This window comes from Pongo abelii, chromosome 13 (assembly GCF_028885655.2).
Source record: "Pongo abelii isolate AG06213 chromosome 13, NHGRI_mPonAbe1-v2.0_pri, whole genome shotgun sequence".
NCBI classification, from domain to species: Eukaryota; Metazoa; Chordata; class Mammalia; order Primates; family Hominidae; genus Pongo; species Pongo abelii.
Genome location: NC_071998.2, coordinates 87,501,145 through 87,520,303, shown reverse-complemented (window position 1 = coordinate 87,520,303; position 19,159 = coordinate 87,501,145). Strand labels below are relative to the sequence as shown.

The window sequence follows — 19,159 nt, the reverse complement described above, 5'->3', positions numbered from 1 at the left end:
CCTCAAGAATCCATTTAAAGCCTGTGTACTTTCCTAAGAGTCTAGCAAATTGGTTTTCTTTTTTCATCAGTTATTTTTGGTAGATCTTTAGTTGTGTATTTGCAATGGCAAGGGTCAGCCTGTCCTACCCTTGTGCAGAAGAATATCACAAGCAACTCCTTAGTGTGAGTTGCTGTTTAAACAGGGTAAGGATGGGATTTTGACAGCGAGGTAAGGTCCTGGAAGTATGTATATACAAGCAAACTAAATGCAATTGTGATGAAGGTCATCATTAAAAGTGACTTTAAAATATTCTTTTTTCAGTCAAAACATTTGGAGACTCAGAAGAAAATTGAATGTTCTGAGGAAATTAACCAAAATGACGGATTTCCTGTTTAACTTGAATATGGATTCATTTTCTCTTTTAAAACGGACTTAACATGTCTTTTCTTTTCTTGTTTTGGGTAACTTGGGCACTTCTGGTCTTTTTAATGCTAGCTAATTTTCACGAGTTCTGCTTTAGTTCTTATCAGGGCTGAAAATGTTTCCCAGTTTTCATTCTCCTGGTTGTTTAGTGCCTACAGGTAGAAAAACAATTATCTGGGCATCTATATAGTTAGGCCCCAACTTTTGTTTAACTTGAAATCCAGCTTTTCTAAGAAGCTAAAAGTTTATATATATATATTATACACTATATATTTAATATATAATATATATTATACACTATATATTAAATATATAATATATGTATTATACACTATATATTAAATATATAATGTATGTATTATACACTATATATTAAATATATAATATATATTATACACTATATATTAAATATATAATATATATTATACATTATATATTAAATATATAATATATGTATTATACATTATATATAATATATAATATATGTATTATACATTATATATAATATATAATATATGTATTATACATTATATATAATATATAATATATGTATTATACATTATATATAATATATAATATATGTATTATACATTATATATTATATATGTATTATACATTATATATTAAATATATAATATACATTATACATTATACATTAAATATATAATATACATTATACATTATACATTAAATATATAATATACATTATACATTATACATTAAATATACAATATACATTATACATTATACATTAAATATACAATATACATTATACATTATACATTAAATATACAATATACATTATACATTATACATTAAATATACATTATACATTATACATTATACATTAAATATATAATATACATTATACATTATATATTAAATATATAATATACATTATATATTAAATATATAATATACATTATATATTAAATATATAATATACATTATATATTAAATATATAATATACATTATACATTATATTAAATATATAATATACATTATACATTATATTAAATATATAATATACATATTATACATTATATATTAAATATATAATATATATATTATACATTATATATTAAATATATAATATATATTATACATTATATATTAAATATATAATATATATATTATACATTATATATTAAATATATAATATATATATTATACATTATATATTAAATATATAATATATATATTATACATTATATATTAAATATATAATATATATATTATACATTATATATTAAATATATAATATATATATTATACATTATATATTAAATATATAATATATATATTATACATTATATATTAAATATATAATATATATATTATACATTATATATTAAATATATAATATATATATTATACATTATATATTAAATATATAATATATATATTATACATTATATATTAAATATATAATATATATATTATACATTATATATTAAATATATAATATATATATTATACATTATATATTAAATATATAATATATATATTATACATTATATATTAAATATATAATATATATATTATACATTATATATTAAATATATAATATATATATTATACATTATATATTAAATATATAATATATATATTATACATTATATATTAAATATATAATATATATATTATACATTATATATTAAATATATAATATATATATTATACATTATATATTAAATATATAATATATATTATACATTATATATTAAATATATAATATATATTATACATTATATATTAAATATATAATATATATTATACATTATATATTAAATATATAATATATATTATACATTATATATTAAATATATAATATATATTATACATTATATATTAAATATATAATATATATTATACATTATATATTAAATATATAATATATATATTATACATTATATATTAAATATATAATATATATATTATACATTATATATTAAATATATAATATATATATTATACATTATATATTAAATATATAATATATATATTATACATTATATATTAAATATATAATATATATAATACATTATATATTAAATATATAATATATATAATACATTATATATTAAATATATAATATATATAATACATTATATATTAAATATATAATATATATAATACATTATATATTAAATATATAATATATAATACATTATATATTAAATATATAATATATATAATACATTATATATTAAATATATAATATATAATACATTATATATTAAATATATAATATATATAATACATTATATATTAAATATATAATATATATAATACATTATATATTAAATATATAATATATATAATACATTATATATTAAATATATAATATATATAATACATTATATATTAAATATATAATATATATAATACATTATATATTAAATATATAATATATATAATACATTATATATTAAATATATAATATATATAATACATTATATATTAAATATATAATATATATATTTTTTGAGACGGAGTCTTGCTCTGTCGCCCAGGCTGGAGTGCAGTGGCGCGATCTCGCCTCACTGGAAGCTCTGCCTCCCGGGTTCACGACATTCTCCTGCCTCAGCCTCCCGAGTAGCTGGGACTACAGGCGCCCGCCACCACGCCCGGCGAATTTTTTTTGTATTTTTAGTAGAGACGGGGTTTCACCGTGTTAGCCAGGATGGTCTCGATTTCCTGACCTCGTGATCTGCCCGCCTCGGTCTCCTAAAGTGCTGGGATTACATGCGTGAGCCACTGCGCCTGGCCAAAAGTTCATGTTTTTTAAAGACTGACAAGACTAGGTGGTTCTGGGAAGCTGTCCTTCAACTGACCTGACCCGAAGGCAAAGGGCCCTCCGCGAGGAGTGGACCTGCCACAAAGCACCCAGAGGAGACCCAAGTCCCAAGGCTTCACCCACCTTACTCCTAGCCACTCCACTCCTAGATATTTATTTAAGAGAAGTGAAAACAGAAGTCCCACAAACGCCCACGAATTTTCATGGAGGCATTTTTCCTAATGGTCCTAAACTGGAAACAACCAATGGATACACAATTTGTGATACTACTCAACGATTAAACAAACCACATGGTCGAGTCCAAAGCATGTAGTGAAAACCCCTGAGACCACATGCTCATTCATAAATTCCAGAAAGCACCTTGTTTATTTGAAATTCCGGAAAAGGCAAACCTAACCTACAGCAGTAGTCATCGATGAGATGCGGGCGTTAACTTCAAAGGGGCAGTAAGGGGAATTTTTGGGGCGATGGAAATGTTCTGTTTTGAGTAGTTACTCCGGTGGATGCCTTTGTCGAAGCTCATCTCAAACTATGGACTGGCAAGATGTGTACACTTCACTGTATGTAAATTATACACTAAACAAAAAAGTTGTAGGGAAAAAAAAAGCAGAACAAGCCCTGAGACTTACTGAAGCGTTTCTCTCCGGGAAAGCCTGGAGGAAGGCAGCGCTTTTCAACTCCCCAACGCATTGCCGGCCCTGGAGACCGAAGGAGGTGCCTGGAACCACGGTGAAGTCCAGCGCGCAGAGTCCTCCCGCGCCGGCCTCGGGCGCTCGCAGGGGGCGGGCCGGGACCTGGGATTGCACCGGGCTCTTCCTGTTCCTGCCGCGCCCTCTTCCCCGGCCCGGCCGGGCGGGACCAGTGCGCAGCCGGGGCTGGCGGGCGGCGGGGTCCGCGGGGCTGCAGGAGATGACGGCCGGCAGCCAGGCCGAGGCCGAGGGCGCTGGCGGGGAGCCCGGCGCGGCGCGGCTGCCCTCGCGGGTGGCCCGGCTGCTGTCGGCGCTCTTCTACGGGACCTGCTCCTTCCTCATCGTGCTGGTCAACAAGGCGCTGCTGACCACCTACGGGTGAGGCGGGGCCCGGGGCCGGGGGGGTCTGCGGGAGTGCGGGGCTGCCCTTGTCCTCCGTGCGCTTCAGCGGCGCCCGGGACAGGGCGGGTGGGGACAGGGACCCTCGAGTCTCAGCTGGGCACATTGGTCGAGTTTCCCAGGCGCCCTCCAGAACTCGCTCAGCTTTCTACACTCAGGCCACAACCTGAGAAAGTCGTTCTCCTCCTGAGCGCTCCTGCCCTGCTGCGAGGCGCCGTGTCCTAAGTGGGCTGGTAGAGCTCAGACAGATTCTTTCACACACCCAGCGAGCTGAAAACAGGGATTCAAATGCCTGCTTCAAAGGACGCAATTCCTTACACAGATCTCCATGTTCAACGGTCAGGTATTCCTGAGCCAGTAAGTCTGTATTGATTGACTATTCATTCTCAAGATGACCAGCGTGTTCATGGAAAACTCGGGAAAACAATCGGAAGTTCATATGAAGTACTTTTTTGGATTAGTGTGAAGTAAACCAGCAAATTTGTGCTGCCTTGAACCTATTTGTAAGGACTAGAAAATTCTGCTTAATTCTGCTACCATTGTAGCGGCACTGACAAAATTGTGGATTTAGACCCAGCTCCACCGGTTAACAGCTGTCTCTTTGGACCAGTCTCACAGTCAGCAATTTTTTTCAGATGCAGAAAAACTGAATGATTACAATCGTGTTAATTACCTTCCAGGGCTCTGCACGAGCTGTTATATGTGAAGGCTCTTTGTAAACTCTACTATGTTACAAGAATGTGCCATCAACATTTTAGAGCCCAAAGAGACCTAGAGAGTATCTTAGCTAGAGAGTATCTTAGAGTATCAGCTTTCTTATTTTATATATATATATATATATATATATATATATATACAGATTCAGCTTATGTGGGTCTCAGTTTTCTCGAATATAAAATACGAAAGCTGAGACTGGCTGAGGTGGTTTGCACCTGTAATCACAGCATTTGGGAGGCCAAGGCAGGCATATATATATATATATAGTGTGTGTGTGTGTATAATATTTTTTTTGAGACAAGGTTTCACTCTATTGCCCAGGCTGGAGTGTAGTGACACAATCATGGCTCACTGCAGCCTCGACTATCTGGGTTCAAGCAATCCTTCTGCTGCAGCCTCCAGAGAAGCTGGGACCATAGGTGTGCACCACCGCACCAGCAATTTTTTTGATTTTTTGTAGAGGTGGGGTCTCAGTGTGTTTCCAAGGCTGGTCTAGGCCTGCTTTGGCCTCCCAAAGTGCTGTGATTACAGGTGCAAACTATCTCATCCAGCCTCACCTTTCTTATTTTATATTCAAGAAAACTGAGACCCACATAAGCTCGATTGGTTGTACCTCCGACAGATATTTATTAAGCACCTACTAAATACTGAGCCCATTGCAAGCACCAGGGAAGCCTCTGTGAACAGCACAAAGTCTCTGCTCTGGAGATTCTGCTTCAGTGGTGGAGACAGAAAATAAACAAGTAGGTTCATGAATAAACGAGACACTTTCAGATCTGATGTGAGAGTGCCTGGGCTGGAGTAGCTGTCACAGAACATTCCAGGTAGAAGTGAGCATCAAGTGTACAATGTGCTGAAGTGGGCATGAGCTTGGCTGCTGGAGGAACAGAGAGAAGGTCACTGTGCCTGGGTGAGGAGGTAGGCAGGGAAGGCAGGAGTCAGCTCTTTCTCTCATTTTCGATAGCTTTCACTAAGCACTTGTGATGTACCAGCACTGTTCGAGGAGAACAGTGTTTTCCCACTGTTCTTGGGAAAGAGAATTGAAGAGAGCAGATCAGAATCCTTAACTTCATGGAGCTGCATCCTTGTGGACCAATAAATGAGCCAGTAACATTAACATTATGTCAGATGTGACCAAGGTGCTGGGGAAAAAATAAAACAGGAAAGGGAGAGAGGGAGGGGAGAGTATGCAGTGTGAGCATGATCAGTGGAGCCTCAGGAGGAGGTGGCATTGGAGCCAAGACCGGAGTGAGGTGGGGACATAAGCCACACTGGGGGATGGGGGAAGAGCATTCCAGGCCTGGAGGAGTGAAGAGTTTGAATGGGAATGGTAGCAGATGGGGTCTGAGAGTAATGGATTGCTGGCCTGTGTGGGGCCTTGGGAGGCCACCACCAGGGCTCTGGCATCAGCTCTGAATGAGATGGGAGCCACGCAAGGTGTTGGGCAGGGGAATTACATGATCTAAATCACTCTGGCTGCTTTGTTGAGAGCCAATATCTGGGGACCAGGGTGGAAGGATGAGACTGGATAAATAGTTGTAGTTTCATGCTAAATGCAATTAGAAGTCCCTTGGAAGGTTTTGACATGGGAGTGACCTGACACAATTTGTGTGATTAAAAAGATCTCTCTGGCTGGCAGGCGGGTGGAGAACTGACAGTACTGGCATCAGGGAGAGGGGCTAGAAGCCACTGCAGGGCTGCAGGTAAAGACGGCATGGACTGGGCAGGGCATAGCAGCGGAGGTAAAAGGAATGGATGGATTTGGGATATTTTTTGGTGATCTTGTGGCCGTCAGTATTCTTGGCAAGGTCTCTCCAGTGTGTTGCAGCCTGCTGCCTGGTGTCCATGGGAAACACAGCCCTGCCTCAAGGAAATGAACATGGACATACTGTACCTAAACCTGGAGCATTTGACATGGAAGCTAATGAAGGAAAAAGAAAACTTAAACACTTAGGATAAAAAAAAGAAAAAAGGCCGGGCGTGGTGGCTCACACCTGTAATCCCAGCACTTCAGGAGCCTGCGGTGGGCAGATCATGAGGTCGGGAATTCGAGACCAGCCTGGCCAGCATGGTGAAACCCTGTCTCTACTAAAAATACAAAAAAAAAAAAAAAATTAGCTGGGCATGGTGGTACACACCTATAATCCCAGCTACTTGGGAGGCTGAGTCAGGAGAATCACTTGAACCCAGGAGGCAGTGGTTGCAGTGAGCTGAGATCACACCACTGCACTCCAGCCTGGGCAATAGAGCGAGACTCAGTCTCAAAAAAAAAAAGAAAAAATACCAGAAAATGAAAATGCTATTGATGGGCTTGTTTGGGAGTGGCCAGTCATTATGTCAATGATGGTTGAAGATAAGTCTTCATTTTGTGCACTTGAGTGAGCAGGGTGCTGACTGACCATGGCAGTCAACACCTCCAAAACCCAAGTCCTCTTATTGGAAGCAGGCACCAGCAAACCATGGTCAGTGCTTTGAAGATGAAGGGCAGTATTTAACCAGGAAGACTTATGATATAAGACACCTCCTAAGAAAGGCTCTAAGGGCCGGGCGCGGTGGCTCACGCCTATACTCCTAGCACTTTGGGAGGCTGAGGTGGGTGGATCACCTGAGGTCAGGAGTTTGAGACCAGCCTGGCCAACATGGTGAAACCCCATCTCTACTAAAAATACAAGTATTAGCTGGGTGTGGTGGCGGGCGCCTGCAAAACCAGCTACTCGGGAGGCTGAGGCAGAGAATCGCTTGAACCTGGAAGGCGGAGGTTGTGGTGAGCCGAGATCACGCCATTGCACTCCAGCCTGGGTGACAGAGTGAGACTCTGTCTCAAAAAAAAAAAAAAAAAAAAAAAAGACTCTAGCCTTTCTATCTTTAAATTATTGAGTTTCATGATTGAAGGAGAAAACAGAGTTCTTGCCTTAGGAAGGCCAAAACCCTCATAATCCTTTTAAATAAACATTCCACATTTCTGTAATGTAATATACAGTTGGAGAACCCTGTTCACATAACATTGTTCATTCTTTCCTCTCAAAATGCCTTAAGCACACATTATTGAGGGGAGGAGGACTGGGTTGATGTGGTTACAACAATAAACCGTAGAAATCGGATCCAAGTATGAGCTGTCTGAGGATAGAACGTTGTGTTGTAGGATAGAAGAAAGGACCTTTTGGTAGTTACCTAATTCACAGGGTCATGGGAATGTAGCTCACGGGATGCTTTTTCCTCTTTCATTTTGGGCAGATTGTTTCTGGTCAGGGTACAAAATGTATGGGTGATCTTAGTGATTTGTTAGTTTTATAATTCATTGTAATGCCAGATTTACCTGGTTGGACAGAGAGGCCTTTGAAGGCTGTGAACTGTGAGAACCTATTGGGGCGAGAGGGGAAAATAAGGGCATTTCAGAGTTTGTGGCCAGTTGGTTATGTCTTTTTTTTTTTTCTTTTTGAGACGGGGTCTCACTCTGTCACCCAGGCTGAAGTGCAGTGGCACCATCACAGCTCACTTCAGCCTCTACCTCCTGGGCTCAAGTGATCTTCCCACCTCAGCCTCCTGAGTAGCTGAGACTACAGGATTGTACCACCACACCCGGCTAATTTTTGCATTTTTTTTTTTCTTCTGTAGAGAGGGGTTCTTGCCATGTTGCCCGGGCTGGTCTTGAACTCCTGGGCTCAAGCAATCCATCCGCCTTGGCCCCTTGAAGGGCTGGGATTACAGGTGTGAGCCCCCGCGCCTGGCTTGGTTATACTCTTGGTCCTTTGGGATCAAGTTCATAAGGGTTGTACAGTTGTTCTGGAGTTGTGCAGTTTTTTCTCTTCTTTCTTTTGAGACTGGGTCTTGTTCTGTCACCCAGGCTGGAGTGCGGTGGCGTGATCAAGGCTCACAGCAGCCTCTACCTCCTGGGCTCAGGTGATCCTCTCACCTCAGCCTCCTGAGTAGCTGAGACTACAGGTATGCACCACCACTCCTGGATCATTTTTGAAATAAAATTTTTTTTTTGAATTTTTAATTTTTGTAGAGACGAGGTTTTGCTCTATTGCCCAGGTTGATCTCAAATGACTGAGTCAAGTGATCCTCCTGCCTCAAGCCTCCCAAAGTGCTGAGATTACTAGCGTGAGCCACCACACCAAGCTGGTCTTTTCTGCCTTAACATTATATAATATTATACTCCTAGTCTATGACATGGAAGAATTTGCTAATGATGCTTAATAAAAATATCTAACTTTACTGTATTCATTTCAACAAATATTTGCTCACTATTTGCTATATATGTTTAGTATGCATCCAAAGGCTTTGAGGTTTTTTTTGTTTGTTTGTTTGTTTTGTTTTTTGAGACAGGGTCTTACTATGTCACCCAGGCTGGAGTGCAGTGGTGCAATCTCGGCTCACTAGAACCTCTGCTGGCTCAGACAATCCTCCAAAGTCAGCCTCCTGAGTAGCTGGGACTGCAGGTGTACACCACCATGCCCAGCTGTTTTTTTTTTTTTTTTTAGAGATGGAGTCTCAGTATGTTGCTCAGGCTGGTCTCGAACTCTTGGGCTCAAGTGGTCCACCTGGCTTGGCCTCCTAAAGTGCTGGGATTACAGGCATGAGCCATCGTGCCTGGTTTAGACACAGTAATTTCCAAACCTGCCCAGTAGTCTCAATCACTTGGAGAGGTTTTTTTTAATAAAAGGTACTGAATTGGAATCCTCAGTGGTGGGAACTGGAATTCTGTATCCCAAACCAAAAGCAACTCCTAATGTGCTCTTACTTTAATGAGAACCTGACTCTGTCCTGAAGATGTTGCTTCCTTCATCCCCCTTGATGGAGCTGGATCTTTGCCTCAACCACTAGGCCTGGGCCAGGAGATGGGATTGGGTCCTCCTAGCTCCCAGCTGCTCATGTTCTGTTGAGACTCTGGATGTGCCATCCTTTCTGTCCCCTGTGGAATGCTGCCTGAGCTTCTGCTGACTGATTGTCTAAGTCTTAGCCTTCCTCTCCACCTAGCTCAGGTCACCCTTCCTGTGGCTTCAGAGCCCACACACTGAAGTGTCACAGTCTACTCTGGTCTCCAGCAAACTCTTCTGAACCTTGCTTCCCATGACTGCTGCCAGGATCCTCTCCTTACAAGTGTCAAAGTCAAAATAACAATGTGGAGACAAGGCTGTAAATTTAATGTTTTATTTGGGAAGAAAGAATTGCCATGTGAGTCATACATACAATCTGGGTGATCTTTGGTATGTCTGAAGAACAAAGAGAAGGTTCGAGGTTTTGCTGAAAAAGAAGAAATGTTACATACTGCGCTGGGAGAAAGTTTATTGGCACTGTCAGTGTTTGGAGAGCTGGCGAGCAATGACTGGTGAGCAAAGGTGGTGGACAAAATTAGTCCTGGAGTTGCAGCAAGTGGTCTCAGAAGCTAGAGATAAAACTGGTTTCAGGTTACAACAAGCAGTTCCAGCAGTTGGGCTTGCAGAGAATTACATTCTTGGAGCCACATTTTGTACCCTGAATGCTTTTCCTACCTGGCTACTGTTTTAGTTTGGTATGACAAGAGTGGCCCGTTTCGGATGATCAGTGGTAACGCGAGTAACCGCACCTCTCCGAGATCTCCCCTGCAGGCTGTCCACTCTTGGCTTCCCCAGGCCTCGTCGTCACTCCCTTCTTGCTGCTGTGACTGTGCCTCCTGGCATTGTTTCCCTGCTTGGTCCGCTGAGAGCCACTCTAGGAGGGACACGTGAGACTCCTTTCTTCTCACTTTGGCATGCACTTGTCTTCTGCTTGCTTCTTTCAGCACTTGAGCAGCTCTGAGTGTTGTGAGCCGAAAACCACATCTGGCTGGCTGGTTTACTTTTAAATTGTTGACCCCATGGCTGGGCACAGTGGCTCACACCTGTAATCCTAGCACTTTGGGAGGCCGCGGCCGGTGGATCACTTGAGGTCAGGAGTTCGAGACCATCCTGGTCAGCCAACATGGTGAAACCCTGTCGCTACTAAAAATACAAAAATTTTTAGCCGGGCCTGGTAATCCCAGCTACTCAGGAGTGCAGTGGTGTGATCTCGGCTCACTGCAACCTCTCCCTCCTGGGTCCAGGCAATTCTCCTGCCCCAGCCTCCCAAGTAGCTGGGATTAATGGGCGCCCACCAACACTCCTGGCTTATTTATTTATTTATTTATTTTGAGTCAGAGTCTCTCTCTGTTGCCCAGGCTGGAGTACAATGGCACGATCTCGGCTCACTGCAATCTCCACCTCCTGTGTTCAAGCAATTCTCCTGCCTCAGCCTCCCAAGTAGCTGGGATTACAGGCACCCGCCACCATGCCTGGCTAATTTTTATGTTTTTTTTAGTAGAGACGGGGTTTCACCATATTGGCCTGGCTGGTCTCTTGGCCAGGCTGGTCTCGAACTCCTGACCTTGTGATCCACCCGCCTTGGCCTCCCAAAGTGCTGAGATTATAGGCGTGAGCCACTGCGCCCAGCCAGTTTTTGTATTTTTTTTTTTTTGAGACAGAGTCTTACTCTGTCACCTGGGCTGGAATGCAGTGGCTCAATCTAGGCTCACTGCAACCTCCACCTCCCGGGTTCAAGCAATTCTCTTGCCTCAGCCTCCCGAGTAGCTGGGATTACAGGTGCCTGCCACTACGCCCAGCTATTTTTTTGTATTTTTAGTAGAGACGGGGTTTCACCATGTTGGTCAGGCTGGTCTCAAACTCCTGACCTCGTGATTCGCCTGCCTCAGCCTCCCAAAGTGCTAGGATTACAGGTATGAGCCACTGCGCCCAGGCAATTTTTGTATTTTTAGTAGAGATGGGGTTTCACCATATTGGCCAGGCTGGTTTTGAACTCCTGACCTCAAGTGATCCACCTGCCTCGGCCTCCCAAAGTGCTGGGATTACAGGAGTGAGCCACTGCGCCTGACTCCCCGGCTAATTTTTGTATTTTTAGTAGAGACAGGGTTTTGCCATGTTGGCCAGGCTGGTCACAAACTCCTGACCTCAAGTGATCCACCTGCCTTGGCCTCTCAAAGTGCTGCGATTACAGGCGTGAACCACCACACCCAGCCAGAATCAGAAGACTCTTGAAGGAGTTCTGCCCACATGATCTTCACTTCCTCATGTTCATATCTACAAGAACTCAGTTAAAACATTGGGGATACAGAAATGAGAAAAGAAGACAATAATAATTCCCACTACCTAGAATCAATACCTTTTTTTTTTTTTGAGATGGAGCTTTGCTTTTGTTTCCTAGGCTGGAGTGCAATGGCATGATCTTGGCTCACAGCAACCTCCATCTCCTGGGTTCAAGTGATTCTCTTGCCTCAGCTTCCTGAGTAGCTGGGATTACAGGCATGAGCCACCATGCCCAGCTAATTTTTGTATTTTTAGTAGAGACGGGGTTTCATCATGTTGGCCAGTCTGGTTTCGAACTCCTGACATCAGGTGATCCACCCACCTTGGCCTCCCAAAGTGCTACAATTACAGGCGTGACCCACTGCACCCAGCTGTCAGTACCTTTTTTAAGAAAAGTTATTCTGTTGTGATTATTATAAAGAATTCAGGTGGGCGGATCACCTGAGGTCAGGAGTTCAAGACCAGCCTGGCCACCGTGGCGAAACCCATCGCTACTAAAAATACAAAAATTAGCCGGGCATGGTGGTGGGCACCTGTAATCCCAGCTACTTGGGAGGCTGAGGCAGGAGAATGGCTTGAACCCGGGAGGCAGAGGTTGCAGTGAGCTGAGATTGAGCCACTGCACTCCAGCCTGGGCAACAGAGCGAGATTCAATCTCAAAAAAAAAAAAAAAAGAATTCCAACAAAATAGAAAGATTAGGGTGAAATTTAAAAAAAATTTACTGTAATGAACATGAGGCAACAATTTCAGACATCTTTTTGGATGGATGGATATAGATAAATAGGTGGAGACATAGAAACATAAATGAATTATTATTATTATTTTTTTTTGAGGTGGAGTCTCGCTCTTGCTCTTTTGCCCAGGCTGGAGTGCAGTGGTGTGATCTTGGCTCACTGCAAGCTCTGCCTTCCGGGTTCACGCCATTCCCCTGCCTCAGCCTCCCGAGTAGCTGGGACTACAGGCGCCGGCCACCACGCCCGGCTAATTTTTTTGTATTTTTTTAGTAGAGACAGAGTTTCACCATGCTAGCTAGGATGGTCTCGATCTCCTGACCTCGTTGATCCACCCACCTCGGCCTCCCAAAGTGCTGGGATTACAGGCGTGAGCCACCGCACCCGGCCTACTTTTTTTTTTTTTTTGAGACGGAGTCTCGCTTTGTTGCCAGGCTGGAGTGCAGTGGCATGATTTTGACTCACTGCAACCTCTGCCTCCCAGGTTCAAGCGAGTCTCCTGCCTCAGTCTCCCAAGTAGCTGGGACTACAGGCGCAAGCAACTATGCCCAGCTAAATTTTGTATTTTTAGTAGAGACGGGGTTTCACCATGTTGGCCAGGATGGTCTCTATCTCTTGACCTCGTGATCCGCCCGCCTTGGCCTCCCAAAGTGCTGGGATTACAGGCGTGCGTGAGCCACCACACCCGGCCAATGAATTACTTTTTATAAAGATGGATTCATATTATAGAAGCTATTCATTTATAAATTATTTTCTTTAATCCAAAAAGGAGTTGGAAATGGGGCCTTTGATTTAATTATTTAATTTTATGAGGATTACTTAGATTCCTCCTCTCCCAAACTTTTTATTTTGAAAAGTTTCAAGCATACTGAAAACGGGAAAGCAAAGGAGTGAACACGGCACACACAGTACTAGGATTCCCCTCCAGCCTTTGAAAGTAAGTTGCAAGCATCACAGCACTGCACTCCGAAATACTTCAGCTTGCCTCTCCTGAGATCTTAGGATATTCTCCTACATTGTATCATTTGACTTTTAACAAACTTAACAATAACTTCCTAAAATAATCTACTACCAAATCTATAATCATCTGGTCCCCCTAAAGCGAAGAAGCTGAGGGAAAATTAATGTACAGAGCTTATTTGGGCTGAGGTTGAAGATTGCAGCCTGGGACACTTGAAACACTTCCGGGTTTCCTTGGGGAGTGCTCAGGAGAACAAAAGAGGCTCAAATTATTATTATTATTATTTTTTTGAGAGAGTCTTGCTCTTGTCGGCCAGGCTGAAGTGCAATGGCATGATCTCGGCTCACTGCAACCTCTGCCTCCCGGGTTCAAGCAATTCTCCTGCCTCAGCCTCCCGAGTAGCTGGGATTATAGGCACCCGCCACCACACCCGGCTAATTTTTGTATTTTCAGTAGAGATGGGGTTTTGCCATGTTGGCCAGGCTGGTCTCGAACTCCTGACCTCGTGATCCGCCCGACTTGGCCTCCCAAAGTGCTGGAATTACAGGTGTGAGCTACTACTCCCGGCCGAGAGGCTTAAGTTTTTAAAGAAAAAAAGGACATATCAGGGGAGGGGTGATTACAAAAGTGGTTTGTCAGGAATTCTCATTGTTTGCAGAAATAATATTGGTTAGTGATTGGCTACACATTGTTGAACTATAGGGTGTATGGCATTTTATGGCTACTTGGTATTGTTCTAGCTCCCACATAGCAAGTGGCTTTAAGAGGTAATTATTGGGCCGGGAGTTGTGGTTTATGCCTGTAATTTCAGCACTTGGGAGGCCGAGGCGGGTGGATCACCTGAGGTCAGAAGTTCAAGACCAACTTGGTCAACATGGTGAAACCCCATCTCTACTAAATATACAAAAATTAGCCAGGCGTGGTGGTGGGTGCCTGTAATCCCAGTTATTCGGAAGGCTGAGACAGGAGAATTGCTGGAACCCAGGAGGCAGAGGTTGCAGTGAGCCGAGATTGTGCTATTGCACTCCAGCCTGGGCAAGAGCGAAACTCTGTCTCAAAAAAAAAAAAAAAAAAAAAAAAAAAAGGCCTGGGCGTGGTTGCTCATGCCTGTAATCCCAGCACTTCGGGAGGCGGAGGTGGGCGGATCACCTGAGGTCAGGAGTTCGAGACCAGCCTGGCTAACATGGTGAAACCGCGTTTCTACTAAAAATACAAAAAATTAGGCAGGCGTGGTGGTGCATGCCTGTAATCCCAGCTACTCCGGAGGCTGAGGCAGGAGAATTGCTTGACCCTGGGAGGCGAAGGTTGCAGTGAGCTGAGATCATGCCACTGCACTCCAGCCTGGGCAACAGAGTGAGATTCCTTCTCAAAAAAAAAAAAAAAAAAAAGAGGTAATTATTTAATTATTTAGCTCAAAGAGGAGCAATATGAATGCTGTTACATTCCAGGGCCTCTCTGGGACCTGATAATTCCTTAGATAAAAAGTTTCTTTTCTTCTTTTCCCCCCACAATCCCAGTTGTCCCAAAGATGTTTTTTATGGTTTTATGATCCAATCAAGGCTCATGCAATACATACAGGTTTGTCTTTTTAGTTTCTTTTAATGTGGATAAGTTCCCTATCCCACTCCCTCCCCGTAATATTGACTTTTTGAAAAGCCTGGACCAGTTGTTTTGTAAAATGTCCCATATTTTGGATTGTCCAGTTCATCTTTTGAAGTCTCAACTTATCTTCCTCATTTTCTAACTGAAAGTTAGATCTAAAGACTTCATTTCATTTGGTTTAAACATTTTTGGCAAGAATACTTGATAGCTACCCTGGGAATGTCGTCTCGCACCGTGTCAGGAGTGGCCACAACTCGGGTCATGCTGGCTGCACTTGAAGAGTTATTTAGATGGGTATCGCCATAGCATGCATGTGTGAAATTTAGTTTTAACTGAACTGAATGGAGAAAAGAGAAGTAGAATTTCAACTGAAAGAATTATTGACTTTCAAAGATATATATTTCTTCACTACAAGGATTAATATGTCTTAAAAGTCTTAAAAGATCCCTCTAAATATAAGAGGTCTAAGATCAATAAAAAATATTAAAAAGCTAAAGTTATTGAGTTTCTTTTAGACCCAATGTTTCAATTTTTTTTTTTTTTTTGAGACAGAGTCTCGCTCTGTCACCCAGGCTAGAGTGCAGTGGCGTGATCTCAGCTCACTGCAACCTCTGCCTCCCAGGTTCAAGTGATTCTCCTGCATCAGCCTCCCAAGTAGCTGGGATTACCAGTGCGTGCCACAACGCCTGGCTAATTTTTGTATTTTTTAGTAGAGATGGGGTTTCACCATGTTGGCCAGGCTGGTTTCGAACTCCTGACCTCAGGTGATCCACCCACTTCGGCCTCCCAAAGTGCTGGGATTACAGGCGTGAGCCACTGCATCTGGCCTATTGAGTAGTTTAATAACTCAGGTGGTTTAACTTAAATTATAGAATGGAATTCAATATAAAGTTATGGAATATAGTCTTCTAAATTCCAGGCCTACTAACTAGCCCTGTATGGTGGTGGTTTTCTGTCTTCCAGATCAATTTATCTTTTAGGGTTGTTTTCCTCTGCATGCACTATGATCATCTCAGGTGTTGGTCATTCCATTTTCAGCAGTCGCCATGTAGCTCCTGGGTGTTTCTAAAGGTATTTCCTTATGTGGCAGTTAGGTTGTTTGGTCTTAGCTGGTTTCCTTAGGTCTGCATGCTTTCTTTTAATCTCCTTTGACTGTCATATCAACTCAATTTTGAGCTTTTGTTTTATTGGTTTTATTCTTTCTGAGGTGTTCTATGGCCTGAAGCAATTAGCAAGACTTCCTTCTCTTCCATGCATTAAATTTTCTTCTAGGCTGGGCTCTTTGACTTATCTTCTGTGAACCTTTTTGTTGTTATTTTACTATTTTTTAAAATTTATTTATTTTTTATTTTTTGGAGACAGAGTCTTGCTCTGTCACCCAGGCTGGAGTGCAGTGGCACGATCTCGGCTCACTGCAACCTCTGCCTCCTGGGTTCAAGTGATTCTCATGCCTCAGCCTCCTGAGTAGTTGGGACTACAGGCGCCCACCACCATGCCCGGCTAATTTTTGTATTTTTTAGCAGAGACGGGGTTTCACCATGTTGGCCAGGCTGGTCTCGAACTCCTGACCTCAGGTGATCTGCTCATCTTGGCCTCCCAAAGTGCTGAGATTATAGGCATGAGCCACAACTCCCAGCCGGGTGACCCTTTTTGTTGTTGTTTTACTGTTTGTTTATATTGTTGCCTTGTGATTTTGCTTCATGTTACAGGTTGTATTCTCAGAGGCGTAGGAAATATGTTGGGAAGTGATGCCAGGAAGCAGACTTAGGCAGAGGGAGAGGTTGGGCTCTGAGGCAGTCACAGCAAAGGCCTCATCCCAGGGGCTCTTGAGTTGTACTGGCTTTGCAGAGCTGTCCTGAATTGGGGCAGGGGTGTAGCCGTTATACCCCTGTAGAGACCAACAGTTAAAATGCAGGCCATGCTCAGGGAGTGGACATGCTATTATCAGGCAGCTTTCTGCAGCAGAGGACCCAGCTGGGGAATGATTGCTTCTGTGTGGAAGAGGGTATGGGTGGCATGACCCAGCACTCAGTAGAGTTAATTTTATTTGCATGGTGGTACTGTCCAGCCATTCATTTTGTTTTCTCTGATAAGGTAGGTTTATTCTTTATTCTCTTCTTAGCCTGTCTGAGACAGGTGTGTTTCCCTTCCGACATACAGATTGAGGGCTGAGTTTTGTGGGGTATTCCAGCTTTGTGAGTAGCCTGAGAAATGACTGGGAGCCAGTGAAGGGTTGAGCCAGTGCAGGTGCGGTCCTGCCTTGTTAAAATATGATGTGAGGTAGGGGTCAGAAGTCTGCATCCAAATCACTCAGTGCCATTTGCTGAAAGATCGTTTTTTCCCCACAGCTCTGCAGCATCATCTATGTCATAAACCAGGTGTCCGTATATGCGTGTCCCTGTCTTGACCTCTGTTCTTTTCCATTGTCCCATTGGATTATCTTTGTGCAAATACCACACAATCTCATTTATTGTAATTTGAAAATGAATCCTGACATCCATTAGAGTCATTCCTCTGACTTTGTTTATCTTCAGAATTGTCTTGGGTGATATGTTTGTGCTCTTTGCCTTTCTTTCCATTCAGCTTTAGGATCAGATTGTCAGTTTCCACAAAATATCTGCTGATATTTCTGCTAGATTGCACTGATTCTATAAATAAGTTCAGGGATAATGGACCTCACTACAATATCGAGTTTCTAACCCATGACCTTTGTTTAGATCTTTAATTTTGAGAATATTGATATGTAATTTTTTATACAGATGCCTTTCTTGCAAATCTTTGATTAGATTTGTTCCTGGGTTATTATCTTTTAAAACTAGTGTAATGAATCACTATGTAGCCATTACCCAGTGTCCACAACCTTGCTGCATTTGTGTCCATCTCCCACTCACTCCACCATCTCCCCCCAGAGTATTTTGAAGCAAATTAAAAATATATCATGTTTAGCTGGGCACAGTGGCTCCCGCCTATAATCCTAGCACTTTGGGAGGCCGAGGCAGGCAGATCATTTGAGGTCAAGAGTTTGAGACCAGCCTGGCCAACATGATGAAACTCCGTTTCTACTAAAAATACAAAAATTAACTGGGCATGGTGGTGCGTGCCTATAGTCCCAGCTACTCGGGAGGCTGAGGCAGGAGAATCGCTTGAACCCAGGAGGCGGAGGTTGCAATGAGCTGAGATCGTGCCACTGCACTCCAGCCTGGGTGATAGAGTGAGACTCCATCTCAATGTATATATGTACACGTGTATATGCACACATATGTACACGTGTATATGCACACATATGTACACGTGTATATGCACACGTACACGTGTATATGCACACATGTACACGTGTATATGCACACACATATGTACACGTGTATATGCACACATATGTACATGTGTATATGCACACATATGTACACGTGTATATGTACACACATGTACGTGTATATGTACACATATGTACGTGTGTATACGTACATATGTACGTATATACATATGTACGTATATACATACGTATATACATATACATATATACATATATACATATATGTATATATATATGTAGAGAGAGAGAGGGAGTATAATATATATTTATATAATACACACATATATATGTGTGTGTATATAATGTTTAGCTGAGTGTGGTGGCATGTCCCCTGTGGTCCCAGCTACTAGGGAGGCGGAGGTGGAAAGATGGCTTGAGCCATCACACCACTGCACTCCAGCCTGGGTGGCAGGAAGCTGAGGTGGGAGCATCTTCTGAGC

At 41.4% G+C, this 19,159-nt stretch overlaps 1 protein-coding gene across 6 annotated transcripts in view; it reads left to right on the top strand.

Annotated features, from left to right (window-relative positions):
• Window positions 1–3,453: 3,453 nt before the first annotated feature.
• The window catches only part of SLC35D2 (solute carrier family 35 member D2), a 70,936-nt gene continuing 55,230 nt past the window's right edge, over window positions 3,454–19,159 (top strand). For 2 of the 6 annotated variants that reach the window (XR_002916295.3, XM_024252752.3), the window contains exon 1: window positions 4,038–4,273. Coding sequence is in view for 5 of the 6 variants with exons in the window: in XM_024252752.3 (XP_024108520.2) it covers window positions 4,116–4,273 (158 nt within the window). In the remaining variant the exon portion in view is untranslated. Of the gene's footprint in view, window positions 4,274–19,159 lie in introns of all 6 variants that reach the window. The other 4 variants (XM_054520291.2, XM_054520292.2, XM_054520293.2 and 1 more) reach the window with 4 other exon arrangements.